Here is a 25,659-nt window from a genome sequence, read left to right on the forward strand (position 1 = left end):
ATAGTTTGGGTTGCTCTTTGCATTTGTCTATAATATCCTTCTCATGGTTCCTTTTCTCCTCTCTTCTCACATTAACATACTCATTTTCTATAGTTAACATAAATTTGCCATTTGCTTTGTTTTTTGTCTTTTTCTCCACTTTTTCCAAGCTTTGTCCCTTCTGTCTTTTGCCTCTTGTGTGGGTGTGTGTGTATGTATGATTCACCACAACCTTGGCTCATGTGTTGGACTTATGATTGAAAGCCATTACCCTCTTGGATGAGAGCTGAGTTCATATATGGCCTCACCTATGGATAATGCTGAGTGTGTGTGTATTTATCTAGTTGTATTATACGGTAAGGGAGCTATGCTCGTGGTGACCCGTCTTTGTATCTTTCAGCATCAAGTTTTTTCTTAAAATCTTGAATAGTGTTTGTACACAATGTTTCCATAATTCTATAGATAGTAGGTCTCCTCTTTCCCTTCTTTGTTCCAGAGTTGGTAATTCTAATTTGGACAGTCTTTGTTCATATGTCATTTTGGAAAGAGTTGGTGCCAGTTTTGTTGTTGCTTTTTGTATTTTTTCTATTTTTTTCTATATTTTTTTGGTAGTGGGTGTCCATATTGTTGCTGCGTACTCGAATTTTGGTCTTATTAGGGTAAAATTTATTTTTTTATCATTTCCTCATCCAAATAGACAAATGCCACTTTTATTGACCTCAATAAATTGTAGGTTTCTCCAACTATTTTATCAATATGTTTGGTGTCATGTCTTTGCTGATCATCACTCCAAGGTCTTTTTCCAAGTTTACTTTTTTGACCTCTTCTTTACCAATTTTATAACCTCTCGATATTCTGTTTTTACTTTTTCCAAATTCCATTATACTGCATTTCTTGATATTGAATTTAACTTCCCACTTTTGAGTCCATTTCCAGATCTTGTCCAAATCTTGTTGTAATGAGTTGCAATCCTCCTCTGTTCTTACTTTCTTCAGTATTTTTGCGTTGTCTGCAAAGAAATTCATATAACACTCTACTCCATCCATGTCATTTATGTATATGGCAAACATGATCGGGGCAAGTACTGATCCCTGTGGGACACCACAACATTTCTTCCCAATTTGAGAATTTATCTCTAATTACTACTCTCATTTTCCTCCCAGTCAGGAATTCTTTCATCCATTCCAATAATTTTCCTCTGATGCCACCTATTGATTCTATTTTCCTTATTAGTTTCTTGTGTGGTACCTTACCAAATGGCTTTTGTAGGTCCAGAAAGGCACATTCTGCCTGACCATCTCTCTCTTGTATTATATCTATTAATCTTGAGTAGAAACAGATCAAGTTTCTTGTACATGATCTTCCTTGTTTGAATCAAATTGATTTGGATTCAGTATATTTTTTTCCTCCAAATGTTTAACCCATCTATTTTTGATGACCTTTTCACAAATTTTTGCTACTGTGCTTGTCAGGGAGACTGGTCTGTAATTTGATGGATCTTCCTTGTTTCCTCCCTTATAAATCGGTACAATATTTGCATTCTTCCAGTCCTGTGGCACCTTTCCTTCTTGAAGTGAGAATTTAATTATATTGTATATTTTATCTGTTAATTCCTCCATGCATTCTTTCAGTATCCAATTTGCAATTCTGTCTGGACCATGTGATTTTCTGACATCAAGGGTTTTGATTTGGTCGCTGATTTCCTTCTGTGTTACAATTATTTCTTTCATTGAGGGGGATATCTCTCTATTTCCTCACAGTTAGGTGAGTTTTCTATTGTGAATACTGATTTGAAGTGGTTGTTCATAATTTCAGCCATTTCCAGTTCTGTATATTCGTATTTACCCTGGCACAGCTTTTCTATTTCTTGTTTATTCATCAGTTTGCCATTTACACACCTGTAAAATAGTTTGGGTTCTTCCTTGCTTTTTTTTTTTTTTTTTTTAGTTTCTCTTGTCATCTCTGCATATTTTTTACATAATCATATCTTAGTTTGATGTACATTAGACATTTGCTTGTTTTCTTGTCTCTTTTCCATTTCTTCCAAGCTTTGTCTTTTTTATCCTTAGCCTCACTACATTTTTGTTGTTGTACGTATTTATTCACTCCCTCGTAATAGATTTCTTTTAGTATATTCCATTTCTCTTCCTGTTTCTTCATTTAGGAATTTTTCCCAGTTCGTGTTGCGAAAGAATTTGTTTTGTTGTACATTAGTCTTCCTATTCTATGTTTTTCATTTCTACTTTGATCCATTTGCTCTTTCAACTCAAATTCTATTAGTACATGGTCACTCTTTCCTATCGGAGTTTTGTAATCAATTTTGTCGACAATTTCAGGCTCTGTCGCAAGTATTAAATCCAGCCTTGATAGTTCTTCACTGCCTCTGTATCTGGTATTTTCCTTTATCCACCGAGACATCATGTATTTGATGGTCATGTCAAGCAGGACATTGCCCCAGAGTTCCTCTCCACCCTTCACTGTCATTTCCTCCCAACATATTTCTTTTGAATTAAAGTCACCCATAATTACTATATTTCCTCTGTCCTTCAGTATATTAGTTAATTCGTATTTTGTATCTTCTAATATTTTGGAATGATCACTTTCTGTCCAGGACTGTGTTTTGGGGGGCACATACACCACTACAAATTTTCTACTCTTCATATATTTGCTTTCAACTTGTATCGTAATTGATTCTACATTATTTTCTCCTTCAGTTATTTTTGTTACATTTAAATCTTTATTAGTCAAAATTGATACTCCACCACCCTATTTATCCTCTCTATTCTTAATCCAATGATTGTATAAACCTTGTCCCACAGTGTTGGGTGGTAGTGTACACTTAAATTTAGTTTCCACTATTCCCATTATGTCTGGTATATATATATGTGTACTTACCCAATTGTAGAATACAGGAAATGAGCAACATTCATGGGGTCTTGTCTCCTACTCACCAATTAATCATACCTAGTTTCAAATTCATATGTGGTCCCAACTTGGTTCATATCCTTATTTTCCAATTATCATAAATTTGAATATATGTATTGTACCAGCTTGGACTATATCACCTAAGCTATTTAATCAATTCATTGTCCCAGGTCTCTCTTGCAACCTGCAGTCTTCTAAACTATTCCAGATATTTATGCATCTGTATGTAAATCTGTATTTCTTCACATCCATTAGACATATGGCTTTTCTCAGTTTGTTCTAATGTACTTTTACGGCCCTCCCATCCCTAATCAAGAGATCTCTTGTCGATGTAATCTGTCCCCTTGAGTGACCTCAACAGTATAATTAAATCATCCTTCTCTTCAGTCTTTCAATGTTGGCAGATCCAGTACTTTTAGTCTGTCTTTGTATGATTTATTTGCTAGTCATTTTGGTTGCTGCCTTTTGTAATCTCTTGATCTTGCTTATATCGCCACACTGTGTGTGGGGACCATACCTATGATACATATTCTAGTCTTGGATGGATCAAGGTTTCCACGAGTTTTTCATTATCATCTCTTCATCCATATAGTGAAGAGCCACTTTAATCTTCTGCAGCAGTCTGTACACCTCTCCCTCAATCTTACTGATATGTCTATCAATTGACAAGTTGTCTTTTGTCAACACTCCCAAATCCTTCTCCCATTTTGCTTTTGTAATAGATTTACTTCCCAAGGAATAGTTTAAAGATGGTCTTTTGCAGCTATAACCTATTTGCAGTACTTTGCATTTTTTTTGTATTGAAATTCATTTCCCATTCTTGGCTCTGCAAAAACAGTTATCTTTTTAGAATAGCATAGTCATCATCATTTTTCACTCTTTTCATAATTTTTGTGTCATCTGCTAATATGTTGGCATAGCTTGTTGTACCTTCTATCATTGTGTATGTGCATTTTTGCATTTTGTATTTACCTATTTTACCTAGTTGCAGTATATGGGGTTGAAGTTGTGCTCACAGGGTCTCATCTGATTGCCTTCACTCATAAAACCTTGCCTTAGATTTGTTTATGCTTTTGGCTGGGATTATATTTACATCCAACTTGTTCCATATGTCTACATATCTATGTGGAAAGCTATACTACCTAACATCTTCCAAACAAGTTAGTTTTTTTTTTTATTATTATTTAGACTTCTTGTTGATCTTTCATCCTATAGCAGCAAATTCTCTGTCCATTTTTTCTATACCTCTCTCTGGTATAAATATCATATCACCCCTCTTCCTTTACTCTTCCAGTGTGGGAAGTTCCTTTATTTATTTTATTTATTTATTCATTATTATTATTATTATTTATTATTATTATTATTATTTTATTTATTTTTATTTTTTTTTCAATTTTTCTTTATACGTCTCGTCATTTAGATTTGGGATCTTCTTGGTTGCCACCCTTTGTATTCTATCTTTTCTTATATCTTTCTTTGGGTGTAATGTATGGTTACCACACCAAATCAGCTTCTAATCATTTTCTTCATCATCTCCACTTCCATATAGTGAAATACCATTCTTGTGTATTGTTTACTTAGCTATCTCCCATATAAAAGTAAAAGAGCTTTTGGTATATAGATAGAATATATTTTTTGGCAAATTATAAATCTCTCCAGTTATTTTATTATGACTTCTTGGTGATAGACCATCTCTGATTAAAATTCCGAAATTCTTTTTCTCATTTTGTTAGTAATTGACCTCCCACTCTATACCTTCTTGTCTTTTTTTATTAATATTATTATCATCATTATTATTATTACTATTTTTTAATGGGAACCATTCCCACAATTTATAATCTACCATTCTAGTATAAAACACCAACTTCTGTTTTTATTCCTCTTTTTTTCCCCTTAAGTTCTACCGGTTTCTTTGTTTTCTTCCACTGTTGCATCTGTTTTTACCAATTTCTTAATTTGTCTACAGTTGCTAGTTTCCATTTCTTATTCATAAGCTCATTCACCATGCTTTGTGACTTGAATTTTACTTTCATTAGTGTTGCACCTCCTTGTACATAAAGATCTAACCTAAATACCTCTTTTTCTTGATATATGCCTTCTTTGACCATTATTGTTTGCTTTATTTCTATAGTTTTTGTCTTTTATTTCTTGTAATTTTCTTACTGGTTAATGTTCCTCTCACCACCCTATCAATACAATACATTTTTGTCTACCACTTTTTCATCAATGTTTCCCTCCTTAGTACCCTTATCATCACCTACATATCTTTCCTTTCTTTGTTTTGTTGCTCCATAATATTTGGAACTATATATGTTTTATTTCCTGTAACTACCTCCCTTATATGTATGTACCTTTTCTGCCCATGTTTGATTTCTCTAATATTTTAATTTTCTCTAGCCTTCACATCGCTTTGCTTCACACTGTCCTCCAACTTAATTTTCTCTTCTTTTAACTTGTCAATTCTTATTTATATTTCTTCATTGTGCCATTTCACTCAATTTGTTGTAACCATTGGGTCAGACATCCTGCTTGTGTCCACTTTCAACAAAAATTGTTGTATAACTTTCCACTATTTTAATTTTAAACACATTTAACCAAATATGTATATATGTTATTACTGTTCAGGTATCTCACTCATAGTTGCCATTCTGGTCGTAGGTTTTTCTAAATTACCTTGCTCTCTCATCACTTTGCTATAATTACCATCCTGTTTGCGTTGATGTCAACAACCAATTTACTATTTTCATCTTCAGCTGCCATAGTTTAGAACAGTCTGAGATTCTACTTACCATTCAATTTTTGCATTGCTTTACACTATTTTAATCTTAAATACACTATTTTAAGATATAGTACTTTATATTGCTTGTCATAGATTGGGACCCCATAATCACTCTTTCAGCCCCAATACTTCAACTAGCTGCTTCTTTGACTCCTTAGAACTGGGTCATACATTTGTTCTTTCCAACTACCAACACACAAGTATACATATTTGTATACTTTTTTTTTTTCTCTCCATTTCCCCTCACAAATATTTTTGCTTTCACTGAATCATATCTGTTGTACTATGGTGATAGAAAAATTAAGGTAGAATAGAATAGGACAATGCTGATTGATGTTTGTTTATGGAAAAACCTGTGATCATTTTCAATGAATTAATGCTCTGGATACATTTTTTCTTTCAATTTTGAATGATGATGGTACAATATTAATAAAATATTTTCATCTTGGGGCTTGGGATGAGTTTAGAAAAAAAGGCCAATATATACTCTGCTATGAGGACATGAATGTTGAGATCATTTACATTTTGTCCTTGGGGTAGCCTGGCTAAGTCCTTGTCAATTTCTTCTTTGTTCCTGTTTTATGTCACTGTACAGCTTCTTTACAAGTAACTAACATAGTTACAAATAATGCTGTTGTTTTTCTTCTCCATTTTCTTTTTATCATGTTACAAAAAATGAGACACATAATTGTAATAATTGTTATTAATATTAATCAACTGAGAGTGATTGTTAAGACATGTAGGACACTGACCAGGCAAAAACCAGCTTTCCTTAATAACTAAGGAAGACAACATATGCTGGGATAATGATAACAGTTTTGATATAAACATAATTTGTCAAATAAACATCCAATTTCATCCTTGTACTGAGCAGATGTACAAAGAATGGAGGAGTGAGCACTGAAAGAAAGGAATATTAGGAGGAGTGAGGATATTTGTACGCAAACAAATCAAGACTGAAAGAAAAAATCAAATACAAAAAATACTGTAGCAAGCTCTCCTGTGCAGCAAGACATGTAAGAGACTTGTAGCTACGAGAAAGACTTATCACAATTATAACTATGATTAAATAACAAAAAAAACTACTGAAGTTAATGCCAAGGACTAGCTAGCTACACATTTAGACACCCTTACATCAACCCTGCCTTAAAAACCTCATCACTACTACTCAACAATGGAAGGAGATAAGAATTTTGTGAGTGGACTTGTAAATTCTAGTTACTTGATGGTAATATTCAATAGAAAAAAAAAGGGACACTTGAAATACAAAAGTATTAAAAGTTACCATCACACTAATCATACTATCATGGTTAATCTAAACAGAGTGCAGAGTCCTCATGCGGAACAGCTAGCCTTGCCTACAAAGTCCAAACTCAAACGGGAGGAGTTGTTTTTAAACACTTTAATTTTTTTTGTATACAAAAGTACTCCTCCGGTTTGTTTGCTTAGTTGCTTGCTAGCTTGTTTGCTTGCTTATGTATCTGCCTGATGCTGACTCCATCAAGTAAAGTATGACAGCACTGTGGGGCAATTCAACACATCAATATACAGCACCCACCATTTACAATCTCCTTTTAGACACATTTTGTAAATTGTGCTTCACGCCTAACCTTTGTAGTATGGTTGCTGTAGCATTGTGCCTGCAACAGAAGGCCTTCACATACATGATGAAGAACACACACACTTGCTATGCCACATAAACACCATATATGAAACAGCAGAAATAGTGATTTATTTTTCTCCTTGCTGACTCTGGCATTACCAGTAACACATGGAAAGCATCTTATCATTACAACCAGTTACTGTTCCTCCTGCCTGGCATTTTGTATCTCATATAAACACACTTCCAGAAAATAGAAGTAGTGTCAGTTCAAACTTATAATACTTGCTGCACTGTTGTACTGCTTATCCTGCACACTGCACCAACATCCCTAAAAGTGGCAAGTGTCCATGCCCATATCTGTTGTGAGGTTGTTGACATCCTGTCTTCCATAGTTTCAGCCTCCTTTTCTCTCATTTTCTTCCCCCATTTCTTTAGTAATCCTTTAGTGCATGATCACTTACTCTTCAAGTATATTTATGCTCTTTTTCTCTTCCTGTTTCTCTTCATCTCTTTTCTGTACATCCCAAGCCTCAGATTCGTAACCATTCCAATACTTAGCCATTCCTCACTCCCTCCTCTTCCAGTCAATTTGTCTTCTACCCATCCAGTATACTCTTTTGCAGTTAGGTGCCCAGCAGCAGTTGTGATAGTGCAGAGAGGAGCAGATAATGTGGATGATATTTGCACATTATACATCCACATACTCACAGGGTCTTTGCTTTTTCCAACAGCTCATCAATAAATTTCTGGAAAACAAAAATAAAAAATAAAAAGGTTAATATATTTTTAAAACTCTTCTGAAATATGTTATTTTCAAAGGGATAGGATAGATATCTACATGTTAATCAGGTTTTAAGCACACATTTCTTGAGTGTGTAAAGTCCATGAAGTTTTGTCAAATGTAAAATTTTCTTTTTCAAAACTCAAAAATTAAAAACCCAAGTCGTAATTATTGCCTCAAGTTTCACAGACTGAAAGCACCCCACTGTAGTCAGCAATGGTCCTTGGTCCCTCCCATTGATCTCTCTAGGAAGATGCACTGGACTGTGTTGTATTTACCTAAATATCTATCTATATTCTAAAAGGCCCCTTTCCTGTTTTAGGAAAGGTAAACAGCCAAGGCTTGCACCCACTCTTCACCCATCCCACACCCCTGAGCAAGGAAGGGTGTAGGCAGGGGATAGGGATGAGTGGACAACGGTTGTTTATGGATGATATTTTAATGCAGCTCAAAGGGATTTTTCCCCATCTCTATTTTCCACATGAGGGGACAAGGAGGGAGGGTCTCCATACAAGTGAAGTGGCCCTGCCATGGGTGTGCTGTGTCTTGCTGCATTGCTTTGACTGGGCAGGAGACAGTGATGACCCTTCATCCATGGGAAGCTAAAGATGAGAGGGAAACAAGGGTGGTGGATGGGAGTGGAATGGGTGTGTGCCTTGACTTGGATACCTTCCTTATAAAGAGGAAGAAGCCCTTGGTATATAGATAGAAAACGAGCACATGGCTGCTGAATGAGGTGTCAGATATAGGGCAGGGTTGTAAGGGGGCTACCTCTTTTTTTTTCTGTCATCCCTGTTGTTACTTTTGGCATATGCAAAAATTCAATAAAGATTATAATAGGTAATTACCCTTGTGCAGTGAGATGTTGTCATTCTCTGAGACATTACTCAGTAAAATAGAGGTGTATTTACTCCATACTTTTTTAGGTAATTTTTATCTTGCAATATTTATATTTTTCATTGAATTGTATATATTTTTACAATTGTATAAAAACAAACAATAATAGCCCTTAATCTCCTATTGTTCCCAATTAAAATGTTTTTTGAATGAAAGAAATTGGTCAATAAATAAGGTAGGAGATACAAAAAGAACAAAAACAATTTAACAAGGGATACATGATTTTACAGCCCCCTTACCCACCTCTTCCATATGATGATGTCTACATAGGCATTATGAAGCATGAGTGGGAATAAAGTATGCCAGCATAAGCATACTGATAATGTTTATTTTGTAGCTGTACCTGGCTCTGTGAACTGGCTTGATCGTGTTTTCTGTGTTTGTTATTACTCAGAGTGAAAGAGAGGGAGTAAATCGGTAGTGACTTTATATCTTATAATGGGTAATATTGTGATGCATCATTGAATGATTGTACATCAGGCATCCTATGCTGCGAGTTAGAGGTCGACTCCTACTGAAGAGGTTAATCTCAGCAAATGTACACATCATCCATCACCCAAACCATCTTCAAAGTAAGGAAAAGAATATAGAAAAATCTCCAACAAATCCTCTCCATGTCCTCTAAATCAACATGTAACTTCCTTGACCAATCAAGTAACACACACAAAAATAATACCACTGATCTCTGATAATACAAACATTTTATTGAAGTCAAAATGGTCAATTTCTCTTTTGGTCTTTTTTAATTAATTGGTCATTGTGCTTGAGATAATTCAGGTAAAGCCAGAGGTGAAGATGATGACACGAGTAACAGTAGGGCCATGGGTAATGTTAACGGGTATGTCATAGGTAATGATAATGGTGTTGCCAAAAGTAATGATAACAGTGACGCCACAGGTAATAATATTGGTGACACCATGGGTAATTATAATGGTGGTGTCACATTTAACAGTGAAGCCACAGGTAATAGTAATGGCGATGCTATGGGTAATTATAATGGTGTCACATTTAACAGTGAAGCCACAGGTAATAGTAATGGCGATGCTATGGGTAATGAAGACAACGCAGATAACAGTAACGGCAACACCGCATATAACGATAATGGTGATGCCACTGGTAATGGTAACAGTGACACCACAGGTAACAGTAATGGCAATGCCATGGTTAATTATAATGATGACACCACTGGTAATGGTAATGGCAATACCACAGGTAATTGTAATAGTGATGCCATAGGTAACAATAATGGCAAAACCACAGGCAATGGTAATGGCCACACCATGTGTAACAGTAATGGCGATGCCATGGGTAACGGTAATGGCAACAACACAGGTAACAGTAATGGTGATGCTATGAGTAATGGTAATGGCAAAGCCACAGGTAACAGTAATGGGGATGCCACAAGTAATAATAATGGTGGAGTTATGGATGTTGTAAAGGAGAGATTTAATGAGGGAAGTAAAAATTAAGCTAAAAGCTAAAAGTGACCAACACATTTTTTTTTGTGAATATTAGTTTCCTATCATAAAATTATATTGTGTGACTGGTCCAAAGGGGTTGTCATCAAGTCCCTAAAGTAACAACTACATAAATCTTATGCAATTGTAAGGCCAGGGATTTAGTTGAGTATTATTTATTTTTTATTTTTTTCCTTTTTCTCTCAAAGTTACGTGACTAAATCACGAGTGGGGATGGTGGACATTATAGTTTTCATTCCACCCCTCCAATATGTCATGAGGATATGTTTGTATGTAAGAACCAATTAGGAACCTTAAAGTTTGGAAGAGAAAAATCTCAACACTCCAGTTCAGGATTCCGTTAGAGGAGTATTTGTAGGATTTTTTAACACAAATGTTCTAATACGAGATGAAGTGGTGGAGCCTTGACTTGTATTACGAACTGTAGATAGGGCCTTCATCAGAGATACCAACATAATTGTGGGCACCAAACACGTATCACGTGGGGTAGGTATTCTGACATAAGGTTCCATCACAACAGGTAGGTTCCAGTAGTTCAGTGAAATAATTGGAATTAATGGAACATTTGGAGGTAGTAGTTAGAATCTATTTCAATCTATTAAGTGATATGGGATTCTGACATGAGGTTCCATCACAACAGAGACATAATGGGATGGGGGAGTTACATAAACACAAATACACGGATCAATCGAGCATGGTGATAGAAAGAATCTTTTGTAATAGGTTATAGGAACTAATAAGAAATAATTTGTGAAAGGGATTGTGGCTAAGAGTGCTCTCTCCCAACGATAAAGAAAAATTATGTGATAAAGTTAGTATATGTGTTAGGTTAGATTATCATGTAGGAAGTGTACCTAAACAAAGGTGGCCAGAGGGATAGAGATATATTACCCAAATGTTCTATTCACGCCATTGGGGCATTAAATCATTACTCCCTAAGTTACCTCCATATTTCATAAATAATAATCCATGTTAAGGATTTTGATTAAATTTTGAACAGTTTAAATCGGCATAAAATTGGATAGGAAATGCAAGGGAAAAGAGACGTACATTCTTGTATGACGTGAAAGCATTATATTTATACCCCCTATACCTGTTTGCTATGAGTGTAATTATGTATTATACATATGTTTATTTTACATTGAGTACAAATTAAGGAGGTAAATATATATTATAACTGTGAATAAGAATAAAAATATTATCATCTCAGAGATCAGTAAACCAATTTGTTGTAAACTTGAAATTTTCTTTAATACCCTTTAATCTGGATTTTTCAAATATAAGTAACACAAAAATGGCCTAAAGGGCAGGGTCCTCACATGGGATGGGTGGGTCATATGTTCTGGGGCTGCACATTTAGTGGAGTGCAATTCTAGTCTGGACATGCCAGCCACAAGGCTTACAAAATAATTATAATAAAAAAAGTCAAAGAAGCCCAGAATATCTTACTGTAATATACGAATTTTGCGTTAGAATAAACAGAATATGAATTTTTTTCCCTTTATCCTTTCTGCAATTGAGATATTAAATAAAATGTTTAAAATATGTTTAATTATTCCACAAGCCAATAGCTATAATGGGCAGTAAGGAATGGTGGTGATAGGCAGTGGTGACAGGGGAAGGGGGGGGGGTTTGTCACTGAGAACTCTGCCCCGGGGCGGCACTTAGGCACGTGAGGGCTCTGCTAAAGGGGGAGAATGAAATAAAACTGTGTATTGGTCATGAGTTATCATGTGTTCTAATATATATTTAGTTTTGTGATTGGGACGATGGCAGCAAAGCACAATAACAATCTTGTGATTACTATTCAAAATAATTTGACTCAATGTAGGATATCCCAATCAACATTGTATAGATATATCTGAACAATTGTCATCCTTGTCAGTGTCACTCAGGATTGGACACAATTTTATGAAGGCATACTATACATCTTGCCCATCCATTTACTTATAAATCTATCATAATTACCAAATTTACCTAGTTGTATTTTACGGGAAGGGGGCTATGCTCGTGATGACCCGTTTTTGTATCTCGCAAGATTAAGTTTGTTCATAAATTCTTGTATGGTGTTTGCACACACTATTTTTTCCATCAAGTGGCACTACATATGTGGTATAGTAGTGGTAGGATTAAAGCCTACTTGTTAATAACATATTGTAGTTGTCATTTCTGGCACAACACAATGAATACTCTATAGAGGGAGCAATGGGGGTAAACCAGCTTCAGCTGTCAAGCCCTGGTGTGTGTTCCATGCAGCATTGTATTTGATCCAAATCTCTCTTAACTGCTCAGGCAAAAGATATGACTAACTTTATTTTATTGATAAAAAGAAAATTGCTGATCTTTTAGATTCTGTAAGTTAATTCATACTCCTTGCTGGCTATCCTTGTAGGGGAAAAAAATATAAAATTATATATATATACATATATAAATATTTGAATTTTGGTAGGAGGCCATGTTGTATACATGATTTCAAGAAATCTACAGTGACAGTGGCATTGTTGAGCTTATACTGAAGCTTTAATTTGTCTCGTGCAACAAGTTTCTGTGCTGGTTCCAAATAGCTGAGAAGGTGTCCAAAAAACATTTGGTGCGGTTTTCTCTTTTTTAATTTCTCCAATACGTATTTTGACCTTACTCGGTCATCCTCAGGGAGGGAGTTACAATGTTTGGTGATTGCATAGGGTTTATATACAGGCCGTACATTGGCGAACACTGGGAGAGGTCATTGCCTATAGCCATGATCTGTAGTGCTGCGTACATGGAAGTAGCAACTCCCTCCCTGAGGATGACTGAGTAAGGTCGAAATACATATTGGAGATATTAAAAAAGAGAAAACCGCACCAAATATCTTTTGGACACCTTCTCAACTATTTGGAACCAGAACAGAAACTTGTTGCACGAGACAAATTAAAGCTTCAGTATAAGCTCAACAACGCCACTGTCGCTGTAGATTTCTTGAATATAATATATATATATATGTATATATACATATGTATATATATATATGTATATATATATACATACATACATATATATATATATATATATATATATATATATATATATATATATGTATGTATATAGCTATGCTGCTGTAAGACTGTGGGGATTTAGCACCTCATTGACCTGGACATGATGCAAATATTTCTAGGGAGTTCATGAACCATTCCATAACCAGGCAATGTGTCACAAGTTAGGACTTTAAGTGTCATTAGTAATGATTTTGCATAAATGTTATACAAAGAAAATTTACCTGTATCAGGCTTTTGACAAATTAGTGATTCTGTGTTGTGACAAGTTTCTGAATGTATTGTTTAATACATACCTCAATTTTATCTGGGGTTTGTTTACAATCAGAGAGCACCTCACGCAGGAACCGCTTCTTTTTCAGATCATCTTCAACATCAAGAAGTTCATCAAGGTCCACTTCCTTCTCTTCATGCTTTCCTTCCTGCAATTCAAAAGAGAATTAAAACATAAAACAGGCATACATTTTTTCCTTAATTGCGTATATTATTTAGGATTAATTACATCCTGAACAATGTAATATTAATTTTTTGGCTACCTCCCTTGTAAGGGGAAGCCTTTGGTATATGTACGTGATGCTAAATAATGTATATTGTTTATGACAAATAAGGCCTAATTTATATCACTAGATGATCACTCATCTTTTTGGGTGAAATAGTCCAACATTTATATTAGCCTAAGAAACATACTGACATTATGAACGCATGTAGTGAAACTTATTTAATAATACAAATATTTTCACATTTCAATAAAATATAGAAACAATAATCCACATTTTTGCCTCCTTAAATGCCCTAGAAAAATGCAAAGATGAACCAAAACTGCTTTACAGGTTCACAAATGGTAAATTGAGACACAGGGAAGAAATCACCAAGTTGTTGTTGTTCCCTAGACTGTCTGTCCGAACAGTCCCGTCTCCCCAAGGAATGCCATGGCCGAAACAGGGTGTTCCCACAAATCTTTTATGGAGTGTATGTTGTGTTGTTTGTGTGTGTGATTGTGTATAATGCAGTCTTCCATAATGTGTTGAATAGTATGGGGTGAAGTGTTACATCCTGGGCATTTGTCCACAATGCGGTCATCCAGTCTCTTCTGGTAGCTTAAAAGGGCTGGGTGGTGGCCACATTGCAGTCTGGCCAGGTGGACTCTGTCCTTTCATGGGAGAGAGGATTCAGAGGGATGGATATCAGGGGGTCTGGCATGTAGCAATGTGTTGTCTTATAGTGTGTTAATGGACCAGTGAGTGATGTGATTATGAATATGTTTCCAAAGGCTGGTATTTGGTGGTTTTGGACCACCCCTCAACCCCAAGAGTTAAGGGCCAAACAGTAGCAAACATCCCTGGCCACCGGTGCTATGTAGTTGTCACCTATCCCCAGGAGGGGCCTCAGTTGCCTGGGCGAGTACCACAATCACCAAGTTAATAGTAGATGGTGAGGTCTTTGCAGAGGCCTCCGCTCAGGCAGAAATAATGAATGAAGGTTTCCAATCGGTCTTCACAAAAGAGCGTAACTTTTTGGTGAAAAGTGAGGGGAGAAAAAAAAAAAAAAAAGTTTAGCAGATATAAATGTAGAAGTGAGGGAAGTGCTCAATCTCCTGGGATCACTGGATGTGACAAAAGTCTCAGGACCTGATGGGATCTCAAACTGGATACTTAAGGAATGTTGGGAACAACTAGCAGGCAAGATCCACAGTCTTATTACATGTTCATTGAAAGAAGGCATTGTACTGCTTGATTGGAAAAGGGCAAATGTGGTGCCAATTCACAAAGATGGAAATGAGTAAACACAACTAAATTATAGGCCAGTATCACTAACCAGCACAATAGTAAAATTATGTGAAAGGAATGTGTAAGATTGATGGACCAAATATTTTGAAAATATGAACATTCTGATAGACAGTCAGTTTGGCTTTAAGAGGTCATAGAAGTAAATTAAGAAAGACCATATGTTGAAAGGATGTGAAGAAATACAGTTTTCCATATAGATGTATGAATATGTGGAATAGCTTAAAAGGTGATATAGCCCAAGCTCAAATACATAGGTTCAAATCTAAATATGATAATTGGAAATCAAAGATATAGATTAAATTGAAATTGTACATGAATTTGAGTCTGTTAGAAAACAAGAGAATAGGAAACGGGACCTAACCAGCATTGCTCCTTTCCTGTATACTACAATTAAGTAAATACGTAACCACTCCCTTCTCCCCCTATCCCCTGCCCCCCCTTGCATTACAGTATCATCTATACACAGCCATTCTCCACTCACCCCTATCTCTTTTCTTCTCTCTTCCTTGCTTAACAAACATTCCCCTCTTGCTCATCACCCCTTTCACCCCATCTATCCATCTCATCCTTGGTCATCCTGTTATGTTCACTCCATCCACCTCTGCCTTCCACACCTCTTTTACTAATCTTTCTTCACTCATTCTTTCCATGTGTACAAACCATCTCAATACTCTTTCACACCTCTATCTACCATCTCCTTTTCCAACCCACTCTCCTCACCTCCTTATTTCTCATTCTATCCAACTTTGTAACCCCTACCATACTTCTCAGACATTTCACCTGAAATATAAGCAAGTGAATGTTCTAGCACATTGGTAAGGTAGACAGAATATCCCACTATTGGAGAAAAGAAAGTTACGCAAAGGTATGTATATTGCGATCACTAACTGTTATCCTCTTTAGCGTGGTTTTACAAAGGCTGGGTTGACATATATATACATGTGCCCTCTATGTATCCCCTCTTAGTACATATAAGTCAACCCATCCTTTGTCAAATCATGCTGAAGATCACATTTAACAATTCCAATATATGTATCTTCAAATAACTTTCTTTTCTCTGATAGTGGGATATTCAGTTCACCTGAAACATATTTAAACTTTTCCTCTCTGCCTCTCTTAAATTCCAAGAATTTGCCCCATACAGTGCCATCGGTACAATCATCCCTTCATATAATCTCCTTTTTGCATCCATTCCCAGATGCCTACTTCTCATGACACTTTTTAATCCCCCAAGATATTTACTTGCTTCTCTCAGTCTATGATTTACCTCTACCTCCATTCCTCTCTTTCCTGTCACCCTAAATACCTAAAGCTATCCACTTCCTCCATCTTCTCTCCTTTAAGACTTCCTCCTCACTGCCATCCTCTCCCCTTGTACATCTCACCACATTACTATTACCCAGATTTACTTTCAACATTTTCCTATTGCATACCTTACCAAACTCCACTCTTAACTCCCTTAATCTCCCCTCTGTCTCTACCACAAGCACAGTGTCATCAGCAAACAACAACTGGCTCACCTCCCACCTTTCTCCACTTTCTTCCATCTCCAATCCCCAGTACATTACCCTCACATCTACTTCCTGCACCGCCCCATCCATATACACATGAATAGCCATGGGAACATAACACATCCCTGATGCAGTCCCACCTTTACCTCAAACCACTCACTCTCTCCATTTCCAATGGATATTTCAGGTTCCAAATGTAAGGATTAACCTAAGCTGTCCTACAGATTTGTGAATGTTAAGCTGAAACACAGAGAAGGAATATCCAAGTTGAAAGTTGAAGCAATAACAGTGCAAGCTGAAATAATGAATGGAAGCTTCCAGTAAGTATTCAACATGGAAGAGGAGGTTGAGGGAGAAAAGGATGAATAAAAGGAAGATGTACAACATAATACAACATAACAATGGAAATGAAGTAAATTATCTTATTTATTTGAGAAATTTGAAACAAGATAGGCTACATGACTATATGGAGTCCAAAATTGGACGGTGAAAAAGTGTAGAGAACAATTACTGGATAAAATACATTAACTGATTGCATGTTTTCTGGAAGAGGGGAAGATGTGATTAGATCGGAAATCTGCAAATGTGGTACCAGTATTCAAAGGAAGAAACAGGTACAGCTAAATATTACAGGCCAGTGTCCTTGAGCACCTAGTTGTATTTTACAGAAGGGGAGTTATGCTCATGGTGTACCATCTTTGTATCTCGCAGTGTCTAGTTTGCTCTTAAATTCGTGTATGGTTTTTGCACACATGTTTTGTTCAGTTCCAGATGTCTACCACAATGTGTGGAAAACTTTTTTTTTTTTTTTTCAGGTCTCTTCTATAACTGTCCTTTTTGAGTTTATTTTTTGTGTCCTCTTGTGTTTCTCTTGTCCCAATTAAGTAAGCCCTCTCTATCAAGGACTTTCGTGCCTTTCATGATTCTGTAGATGGTCTGTAGGTCACCTGTCTCTCTTCTTTGTTCCAAAGTTGGTAATTTCAATTTAGCCAGTCTCTCATCATATGACAGGTTTGAAAGTGCTGGGGCCATTTTTGTGGTTACTTTCTGGATTCTTTCAATTTTCCTTATATTCTTTTTGATACTAGGTGACCATAGTGTCGCAGCATACTCCAGTCTAGGCCTTATCAGTGTGACTAATATTTTTTTTTTAACAATTTCTTTATTAAAAAGGTAAAAGCCATTTCTATTTATCTTAGCAAGTTGTAGGATTCTCTGACAATTTTATTTGCTTATCAGAGGAAAAGTCGTTTGAGATAATTACTCTCAGGTCTTTTTTCAGATCCCACTTTCTTCACTTCCTTTGTTCCAATTGTATATTGTCCTGGTATTCTTTTTTTCTACTTTTTCCAAACTCCATTATGCTACATTTCTTAATGTTGAAGTCTACTTCCCACTTCTGACTGTTAATTTTTTATTTTAGTCACTGATGTACTGCATAAGAGGGATGGAAAAGCATTTGACAAGGTGCTGCACAAGAGATTTATATGGAAGTTAGAAAACATAGGTCTTAAAGGTGCATACACATACCAAAGGCTTTTTTACCCTTTATAAGGGAGGTAGCCAAAAAACAAAGGCATAAAAACCACACCCACCCATTCCATCCCTATCACACTCCACTCCCCTCCAGCCTCTTATCTTGGCACCTCCTGGATGACAGGTCATCCCTGCATCTTGTCCACTACCCTGGGTCAGAAAAAGTGTCGCAAGGTAGTACACTAAAATGAGTAAAAGACTAAGTGATAGATGTATGACAACAGTAGTTAGACTTGAAAAGTAAGATTGTAGAGAAGTGATTAGTGGGGTACCACAGGGCTCAGTTCTGGCATCTATAACATTCTTACTGTATGTTAATATGATGAATGGAACAGGTACTATGCAAGCTTAATTGTAGATGATTCAAGATCAAGAAGAAAGTGAAAAAGGAAGAGAAGTGTAAGTTTCTAAAGGAAGACCTAGATAATGTTCATGAATGGAACTGGATGTGAAAAATTAATTTCATTACTGTGAAATATCAAATATTGGAATTAATTTAAAGTAAAGAGAACATAAAATAGCTTAAAACAAAATCTCACTACAATTTAATTACTATGCTCTTGAGTTGTTTGTTTTTTATGTTTTTATAATATTCTTGCTTTTGTTTTGGTGCAAAAATGTGTTTTGATAAGTATCGTTATAATTGCATGCTATTTGTTCACAAAAATATGTAAAATAATCTGCTGATAGCATGGGGTCACACAAGTTTCAAGAATTTGAGGGAAAAAGGGGAGTTACGAATGCAGAAACAGTGCACCACTACCAGAACGTTTATTTTACACAACGCTCTGGAGGAACCTCACGCGAGATTGTCCACAAAGATGGAAATGCTGGTAAACCAGAGACCATCACCAATCAATCCATTTCCTTGCTTACCTCTTCTTCACTTTTCATATCCCTTTCTTCCCCGTCTTCCCCCCACTTTCCTTTTTTTTCTCTCATTTTTTACACCCTTCTCTCCGTCTTATTCCTCCCTTCCCTGTCACCTCCCAACTCCCTTATCTCCCTCACTTCCCTTCCCATCCTCCACCATAGGTTCACTTACCGCCTGCGGTGGATACAAGGTCTGGAGTTGGTCGAACATCCACATCTCGACGCCGAGCCTCTTGCGGATGAGGGACATTTGGTGCGCGCCATACTTGGCCGTAAGGTACTTCTCCTTCCGCTCCTTCATCTCTCCCACCTGCGCGAACTCGACGTGGAGATTGCCTCGGGGCGAATTACGCGCGCCCCCTCGGTCCGGGGAGCTACCCACGGGTCCCCCCTGGGTGTAGGACGCCACCCCGACCTCCATGCCGCTCTGCTGTAATGAAAAAAAGGCTATTAGTATGTGGGGAAGCGATTTAAACTGATGTAATATATATATATATATATAATATATATATATATATATATATATATATATATATATATATATATATATATATATATATAATACGATAAAATTAGTCTTATTGGGTTACAGATGAATTGCAAATTACAACACAGATAGAGCATTTCCAAAATCATGACTATTTTGTTCAGTTACTCGTACATATATCAAGGCATGGGATACAAATAAAATAGAGCACAAATATAAAAAGGAACATGATTTGGTCCTCTGAAGGCTTACTATGTAGTATACTATACAGTTTAGGTGTACTACAATATATGCATATATGTATATATATTGTCACGACCCACCTATGGGCCAGGCTAGTCGCGACACGAGAGAAAAAAAAATTAAGGCCGTGCGCAGTTCGGAGAATGACAGAGTTCAGGCAGGATAATTAAACTCTTCGTTAAAATCAAATATTACACAAAAATAAACACACAATATAAATGGACATAGAATTATAAAATATAACAATATATATGTCATTAAATTGTTATATTGAGTGTGCTTAAAAAAAGTATGCAGCACGTAAGAACAGGTGGGAGAAACGAAGTCTTAATTATGGTGTAGACAAGTCTTGATACCGGTTGTTTGAAGTTGCACCAACGGCCTAAGAAACAAATGGGTAGTTTGAGTTGAAGTTTATGTACGATAACTTCTGGTAGTTGAAGTTTCTGGTAGTCGGGAACACGTAAGGTGTAGGTTGATGTTCCGTAGTTGAGAAATAACAGTGTCGAGTCCCACGTAGTCCAGCAGCAGTCTGGAGATGTCCAAAACAATTCGGGAAAACACAAATTCTTGGCACTTATTGTGGAGATGGGCAATCGTTGAGGTCCAAAGGACTTGTTTAGCGGAGTTGTCGCAATCGACGAATGTAGAATAATTTCTACGTAGATTCGGATGGGCCCTGGTCGTCTGCTTCTTTTCTCGTTCTGGATCTCTCTGCTTCTTTTCGCTATTGACTCTCTTTTCTGTGTGTTTCTCACCGTGTCTCACCTAGGTCGCCCTCTCCTTCACCTTATATCCCCCGGGAATGGTAGCCGACGTTTCTCGGTATGACAGAACGTAAGTAAAGCGATAGTTTAAAATTCTCCAACCAATGGGAAAGCAGAAGGAATTTTCCAGCCAAATTATGTTACGTTTCTGAACTTGACGTCATCTGACAGTACGTAATGAGGCGCGCCCCAGTAGTCGGGTATTGCATAATGCTTCACATTTTAAGAAGTACACTTTAACATATATTTTACACATCATATTCAAGCAAGATGTGCCTTAAAAATACAAACAGGAGACTTTATGTACACAAGGGCATGACACAGCACAACCAAAGGATTCTATTCACGCGAAGGAGGTAACATACATATATATATATATATATATATATATATATATGTATATATATGTATGTATATATATATATATATGTATATATACATATATATGTGTGTCTGTATTATATATATATATATATATATATATATATATATATATATATACATACACACAGTGGTGGATCCAGGGGGCTGAGGGGTCTAAAGCCCCTGCCCAAGTTAGTTCTTTCATTACCTCATTGCAGAGGCCAAGAAACCTGCCTTGTGTACACCGGTATGTGGCAGAAAGGAGCCATACAGTGGGACATTCTCCCCCCCCCCCCCAGCATTTAATGAAACACTTCAGTGAGAATAATTGGAAGGATATTCAACACATTATTGAGGGTGAATCTTTAAAAATGCAAGATATAGTATTACTTTTGCCCAATAATTTGAAACTAAATCAAGTGAGAATATATACTTCAATTTATATAATCATCTTATTCGTGCTACAGATTGTATCTCCTTAAAGGTGTCATCTATATTTACCATATTCAAGTTAGCCCCCCCCCCCATAAAAGCGTCATCTATATTTACAAAATTCGGGTTAGCCCCCCAAATTTTGATCCTGGATCCGCCACTGTACATATACATATATATATATATATATATATATATATATATATATATATATATATATATATATATACTGATGACCCACTTTCGGAGAAGAATAAGCGAAAGTATAAAGATCTGTATATTTCGATCACTAACTGTGATCCTCTTCAGCAGATGTGCTGAAGAGGATCACAGTTAGTGATCGAAATATACAGATCTTTATACTTTCGCTTATTCTTCTCCGAAAGTGGGTCATCAGTATTATTTTACAAATGTGCTACGACATAACTTTGTTGTGATATATATATTATATATATATATATATATATATATATATATATATTACATATATATATATATGGGGGCCAATGACGGTTACCTGCATGTCGTGAGCCTGCTGTAAGATGGACAGTGAAGAGTGAAACTGCCCATTTTCAAAACCCATCAACTCTCTCACTGCAGTCCTGAGGGGGTGACACCCAGTCTCTGGACATGATCCAATATCTCTATTATCTTTAACTGTATTTCTTACACCTTTATACACAAGAAGAGCTGACATCTGGTGACTGCTCACCTCCTCCTAGCATTCTTAGCCAGTGACAAAGAAACAATTCCACACTGATTCAATGTAGACAACAGTTCAAAGTTTCTTCCCAGTGAGATCTATGGGAGGGTCCTAGCATCATTGCCATCAGCTGTGAGACTGCATGTTCTCCACTTACTGAAAGGCGAGGCAATAATTTATATATATATATATATATATATGTATATATCTGTATATATTTATATATATATATATTTATATATTATATATATATATATATATATATATATATATATAATTGTGTGTGTGTGTGTGAGATTCACCTTGGTCTTGAATCACGTGTTGGACATGTAGTCAATAGCTATAACCCTCCCAGATGATAGTTCAGAGCTCATACATCGCCCAATCTCTGGGTAATATTACCTTACACACTCACCCCCCCCCCACACACACACACTTCTTGCCCACCAGAATTGGAGTGCCGGCTTGCAATGCAGCCACGCATTTTTTTCCTGTCCTGGGCGGAGCTCAATTTTGGATCTCTGAATTAGGGGTCGAGAACGGTACCACTGCACCATCGAGCTGTGCGTGTGTGTAGTGTCAGGAACTGATGGGAATCTGCATTTTCGAAGATCAAGTCACATTCATTTTGGCTTTGATGCGGGAATACTCGAGACAAGGTATTCAATTTAAATACATACGATGCGTTTTCCAAAATCTAGGGTCAAATTTGGACTGAGGTTATTAAAATAAAAAATTGTCTGATTCTTTGCTTCCTAAAATATAAATATCTCTTATATTAAAACATATAATAATTCCAAACATAAATAAAGGTGTGGGAGGTGTCAGGTTCGGAAGGTCAAAGCAAGAAGGAGGTCGGTAAAACTACAAATATTTTATTCTGACTACAATCAAACGCAGCCTTCAATCCTCAAAGGGCTACAGACTTCGACTCCTTCGTCGAGGAGTGTCGTAGCCCATAAGGATCGTAATTCTGGTCATCACGCAGTTCGTTTTTTTATCACTTTATTTTATTAAAGGTAAGTTGAATATTTTTTTTTTATTTCTCAATACATGTTGTTACAGTGGTTTAGGTTATAAAAAGATTTATGTCCATTTAGGGTTAAATTAATTAATTTACTTTTTCAGACGTGTGACGAAGTTAATGTTATGGCGGCTCGTGGTTGCAAATTCCCAACGGATTCCTTCTGCTACGTGCGCGGAGAATTCTTCGCAAAGAGGGCTAAAAACACTACCTGAACAGTTGCACCCGTGCAAAGGAAGCCTATCATGCCTACTTCGGAATACCAGTCGGTGACCAAGACAAACGCTGGGCACCACATGTCATCTGTGACTACTGCCGCCGCACTCTTGAAGGTTGGTTTAGAGGAGAGAAGAGGGCAATGCGTTTCGCTATCCCCCGTGTCTGGCATGAGCCTTCAGATCATCTCACGGACTGTTATTTCTGCATGGTGGACCCAACAAAACGAAGAAAAGGGGAAGAATACGCCTCCCATTGAGCACCCTGACATTCCGTCATCTATTGCACCTGTTCCCCATAACACAATGGACCTACCTGTGCCACAGCCTCCATTGAAAGATCAATCTTGTCCAGCAGAAGAAGCAAGCTATGATGATTCTGAGGAGGAGCAAGGTGCATCATCTGCTGTGCGCCGTCGACGCCGGGTGGCTGGTGAAAGGTGCCCCTACTACCCCAAACAAGAGGACATCAATGACCTCATAAGAGAAATGGCCTTGACAAAGTCCAGCGCCGAGCTGCTCATTTCCAGACTGAAGCAGTAGGACTTGCTGGATGACAGCGTTCAAATTACTTCCCAGAGGAAGCGGCATCTTAGCTTTCATTGTTCTTCACTCTTAGAGATAGGATGTACTACTGTCATGACATCAGAGGACTCTTCGACGCTGTGGGCATTCCCTGCAACACTTCTGACTGGCGGCTCTTCATCGACAGTTCATCTAAAAGCCTGAAGGCTGTTTTACTGCACAACACAAATCAGTGGCCCTCGATTCCTCTGGCTCATTCAGTGCACATGAAAGAAGAGTACCAGAATGTCAAAATCCTGCTGAGTGCACTGAAGTACGAACAATTCAGCTGGGAGGTTATTGGTGATTTCAAGATGGTGGCCTTCTTGATGGGGCTTCAGGGAGGCTTCACCAAGTTCCCTTGCTATCTGTGCCTCTGGGATAGCCGAAATACAGCCCTTCACTACGAGAAGAGGAAGTGGCCCCTCAGGACCGGCTATGAGGTTGGGGCCCATAACGTGAAGCAAGAACCGCTGGTGGAGCCAACGAAAATACTGATGTCACCCCTACACATCAAATTGGGCCTCATAAAGCAGTTTGTTAAACAGCTGGATCCAGAGGGTGAGGCCTTGAAACACATCCAGAAGCTGTTCCTGAAGTTGTCGGAGACGAAGGTCAAGGCAGGCGTATTTGTGGGCCCTCAGGTGAAGAGACTTATTGACTCCGACAGCTTTCCTGAGAAACTGTCTGATGTTGAGCGGGCCGCTTTGATAAGCTTTGTTTCTGTAGTCAAAGGTTTCCTCGGAAACCACAAGGCAGAGAACTACAGGGTAATCATTGACGAACTTGTGGACACATACCGGAGCATGGGTTGCCGGATGTCGCTGAAACTGCACGTACTACACGCCCACCTTGATGAGTTCAAAGAGAACATGGAAGACTACTCAGAAGAACAAGGTGAAAGATTTCACCAGGATGTCAGCTATTTCGAGGAGCGCTACTAGAAACAGTACAGTGAAAGTATGATGGGGGACTATATCTGGAACCTTTTGCGCGAAAGTGAACTGAAATACAATCGCCAATCTCGTAGACAAACTTCTTTTTGATTACACTATGACGCTAAATTTTTGGATCAATTCTGTATCAATTCTCCGGAGCAATACTCTTCATCAACGCTCTGCATCACTGGACTGTATTATAATACATAATTATACCCTACTCGTTTCCTTTCTATTTTCATTTCTAAAGACGGGGCCTGGAGAACTTCCTTTTCATCATTGATATATCATATTAATTGTATTAACATCAATCAAAATTATACTTAACAGGAATCATTTGATTTCGAAGCAGATACTGTGGAAAAAAATTAAATTAATAAGCAAAAGTGGTAAAAAATCAATAAATCGATGTCATGAACTCAGAACCGAAGTCTGAACTTGGTGACTGCTCAGTTTTACTTATTTATGTCATAGGGAATTTGAAAATATTAGTTTTAACTCTTGGGCAAATTTTGTGTTACATGGTGCCATCTCCAAGTAATCTAGTGGTGTCGATGCATTTGAGGCTTTTATTCTAACAGGGGAGAAGGCCACTTAAGGCCCCTCTTATCAGAGGAGAAGGCCAATCAAGGCCCCTGTTATCAGGTGAGGCCACTCAATAGATTAATCAAGAGTCAGGCCATTGTTTATGCAGTGCTGTTTTTCGATCTTCGGTTGAGGTCCCCTGGTTTCAGTAATGATA

At 37.1% G+C, this 25,659-nt stretch overlaps 2 protein-coding genes across 7 annotated transcripts in view; one reads left to right on the forward strand and one right to left on the reverse strand.

Moving 5' to 3' along the window:
• Nucleotides 1–6,371: 6,371 nt before the first annotated feature.
• Nucleotides 6,372–25,659, reverse strand: part of LOC143041074 (uncharacterized) — an 86,052-nt gene continuing 66,764 nt past the window's right edge. For all 6 annotated transcript variants that reach the window (XM_076212741.1, XM_076212742.1, XM_076212747.1 and 3 more), the window contains exons 3-5: nucleotides 19,354–19,611; nucleotides 13,771–13,896; nucleotides 6,372–8,032 (exon numbers count right to left, since the gene is read on the reverse strand). In XM_076212741.1, the coding sequence (XP_076068856.1) occupies nucleotides 7,991–8,032; nucleotides 13,771–13,896; nucleotides 19,354–19,611 (426 nt within the window). In that variant the 3' untranslated portion in view covers nucleotides 6,372–7,990. The remainder of the gene's footprint in view (nucleotides 8,033–13,770; nucleotides 13,897–19,353; nucleotides 19,612–25,659) is intronic.
• LOC143041075 (uncharacterized) lies at nucleotides 8,040–13,046 on the forward strand. The gene is made up of 2 exons (XM_076212748.1): nucleotides 8,040–9,927; nucleotides 9,991–13,046. Exons 1-2 carry the CDS (start codon nucleotides 9,786–9,788, stop codon nucleotides 10,431–10,433), a joined length of 585 nt encoding a protein of 194 aa, XP_076068863.1. The 5' UTR covers nucleotides 8,040–9,785; the 3' UTR covers nucleotides 10,434–13,046.

Source organism: Oratosquilla oratoria, chromosome 30 (assembly GCF_046742065.1).
Source record: "Oratosquilla oratoria isolate Oo_2021 chromosome 30, ASM4674206v1, whole genome shotgun sequence".
Classification (NCBI taxonomy): domain Eukaryota; kingdom Metazoa; phylum Arthropoda; class Malacostraca; order Stomatopoda; family Squillidae; genus Oratosquilla; species Oratosquilla oratoria.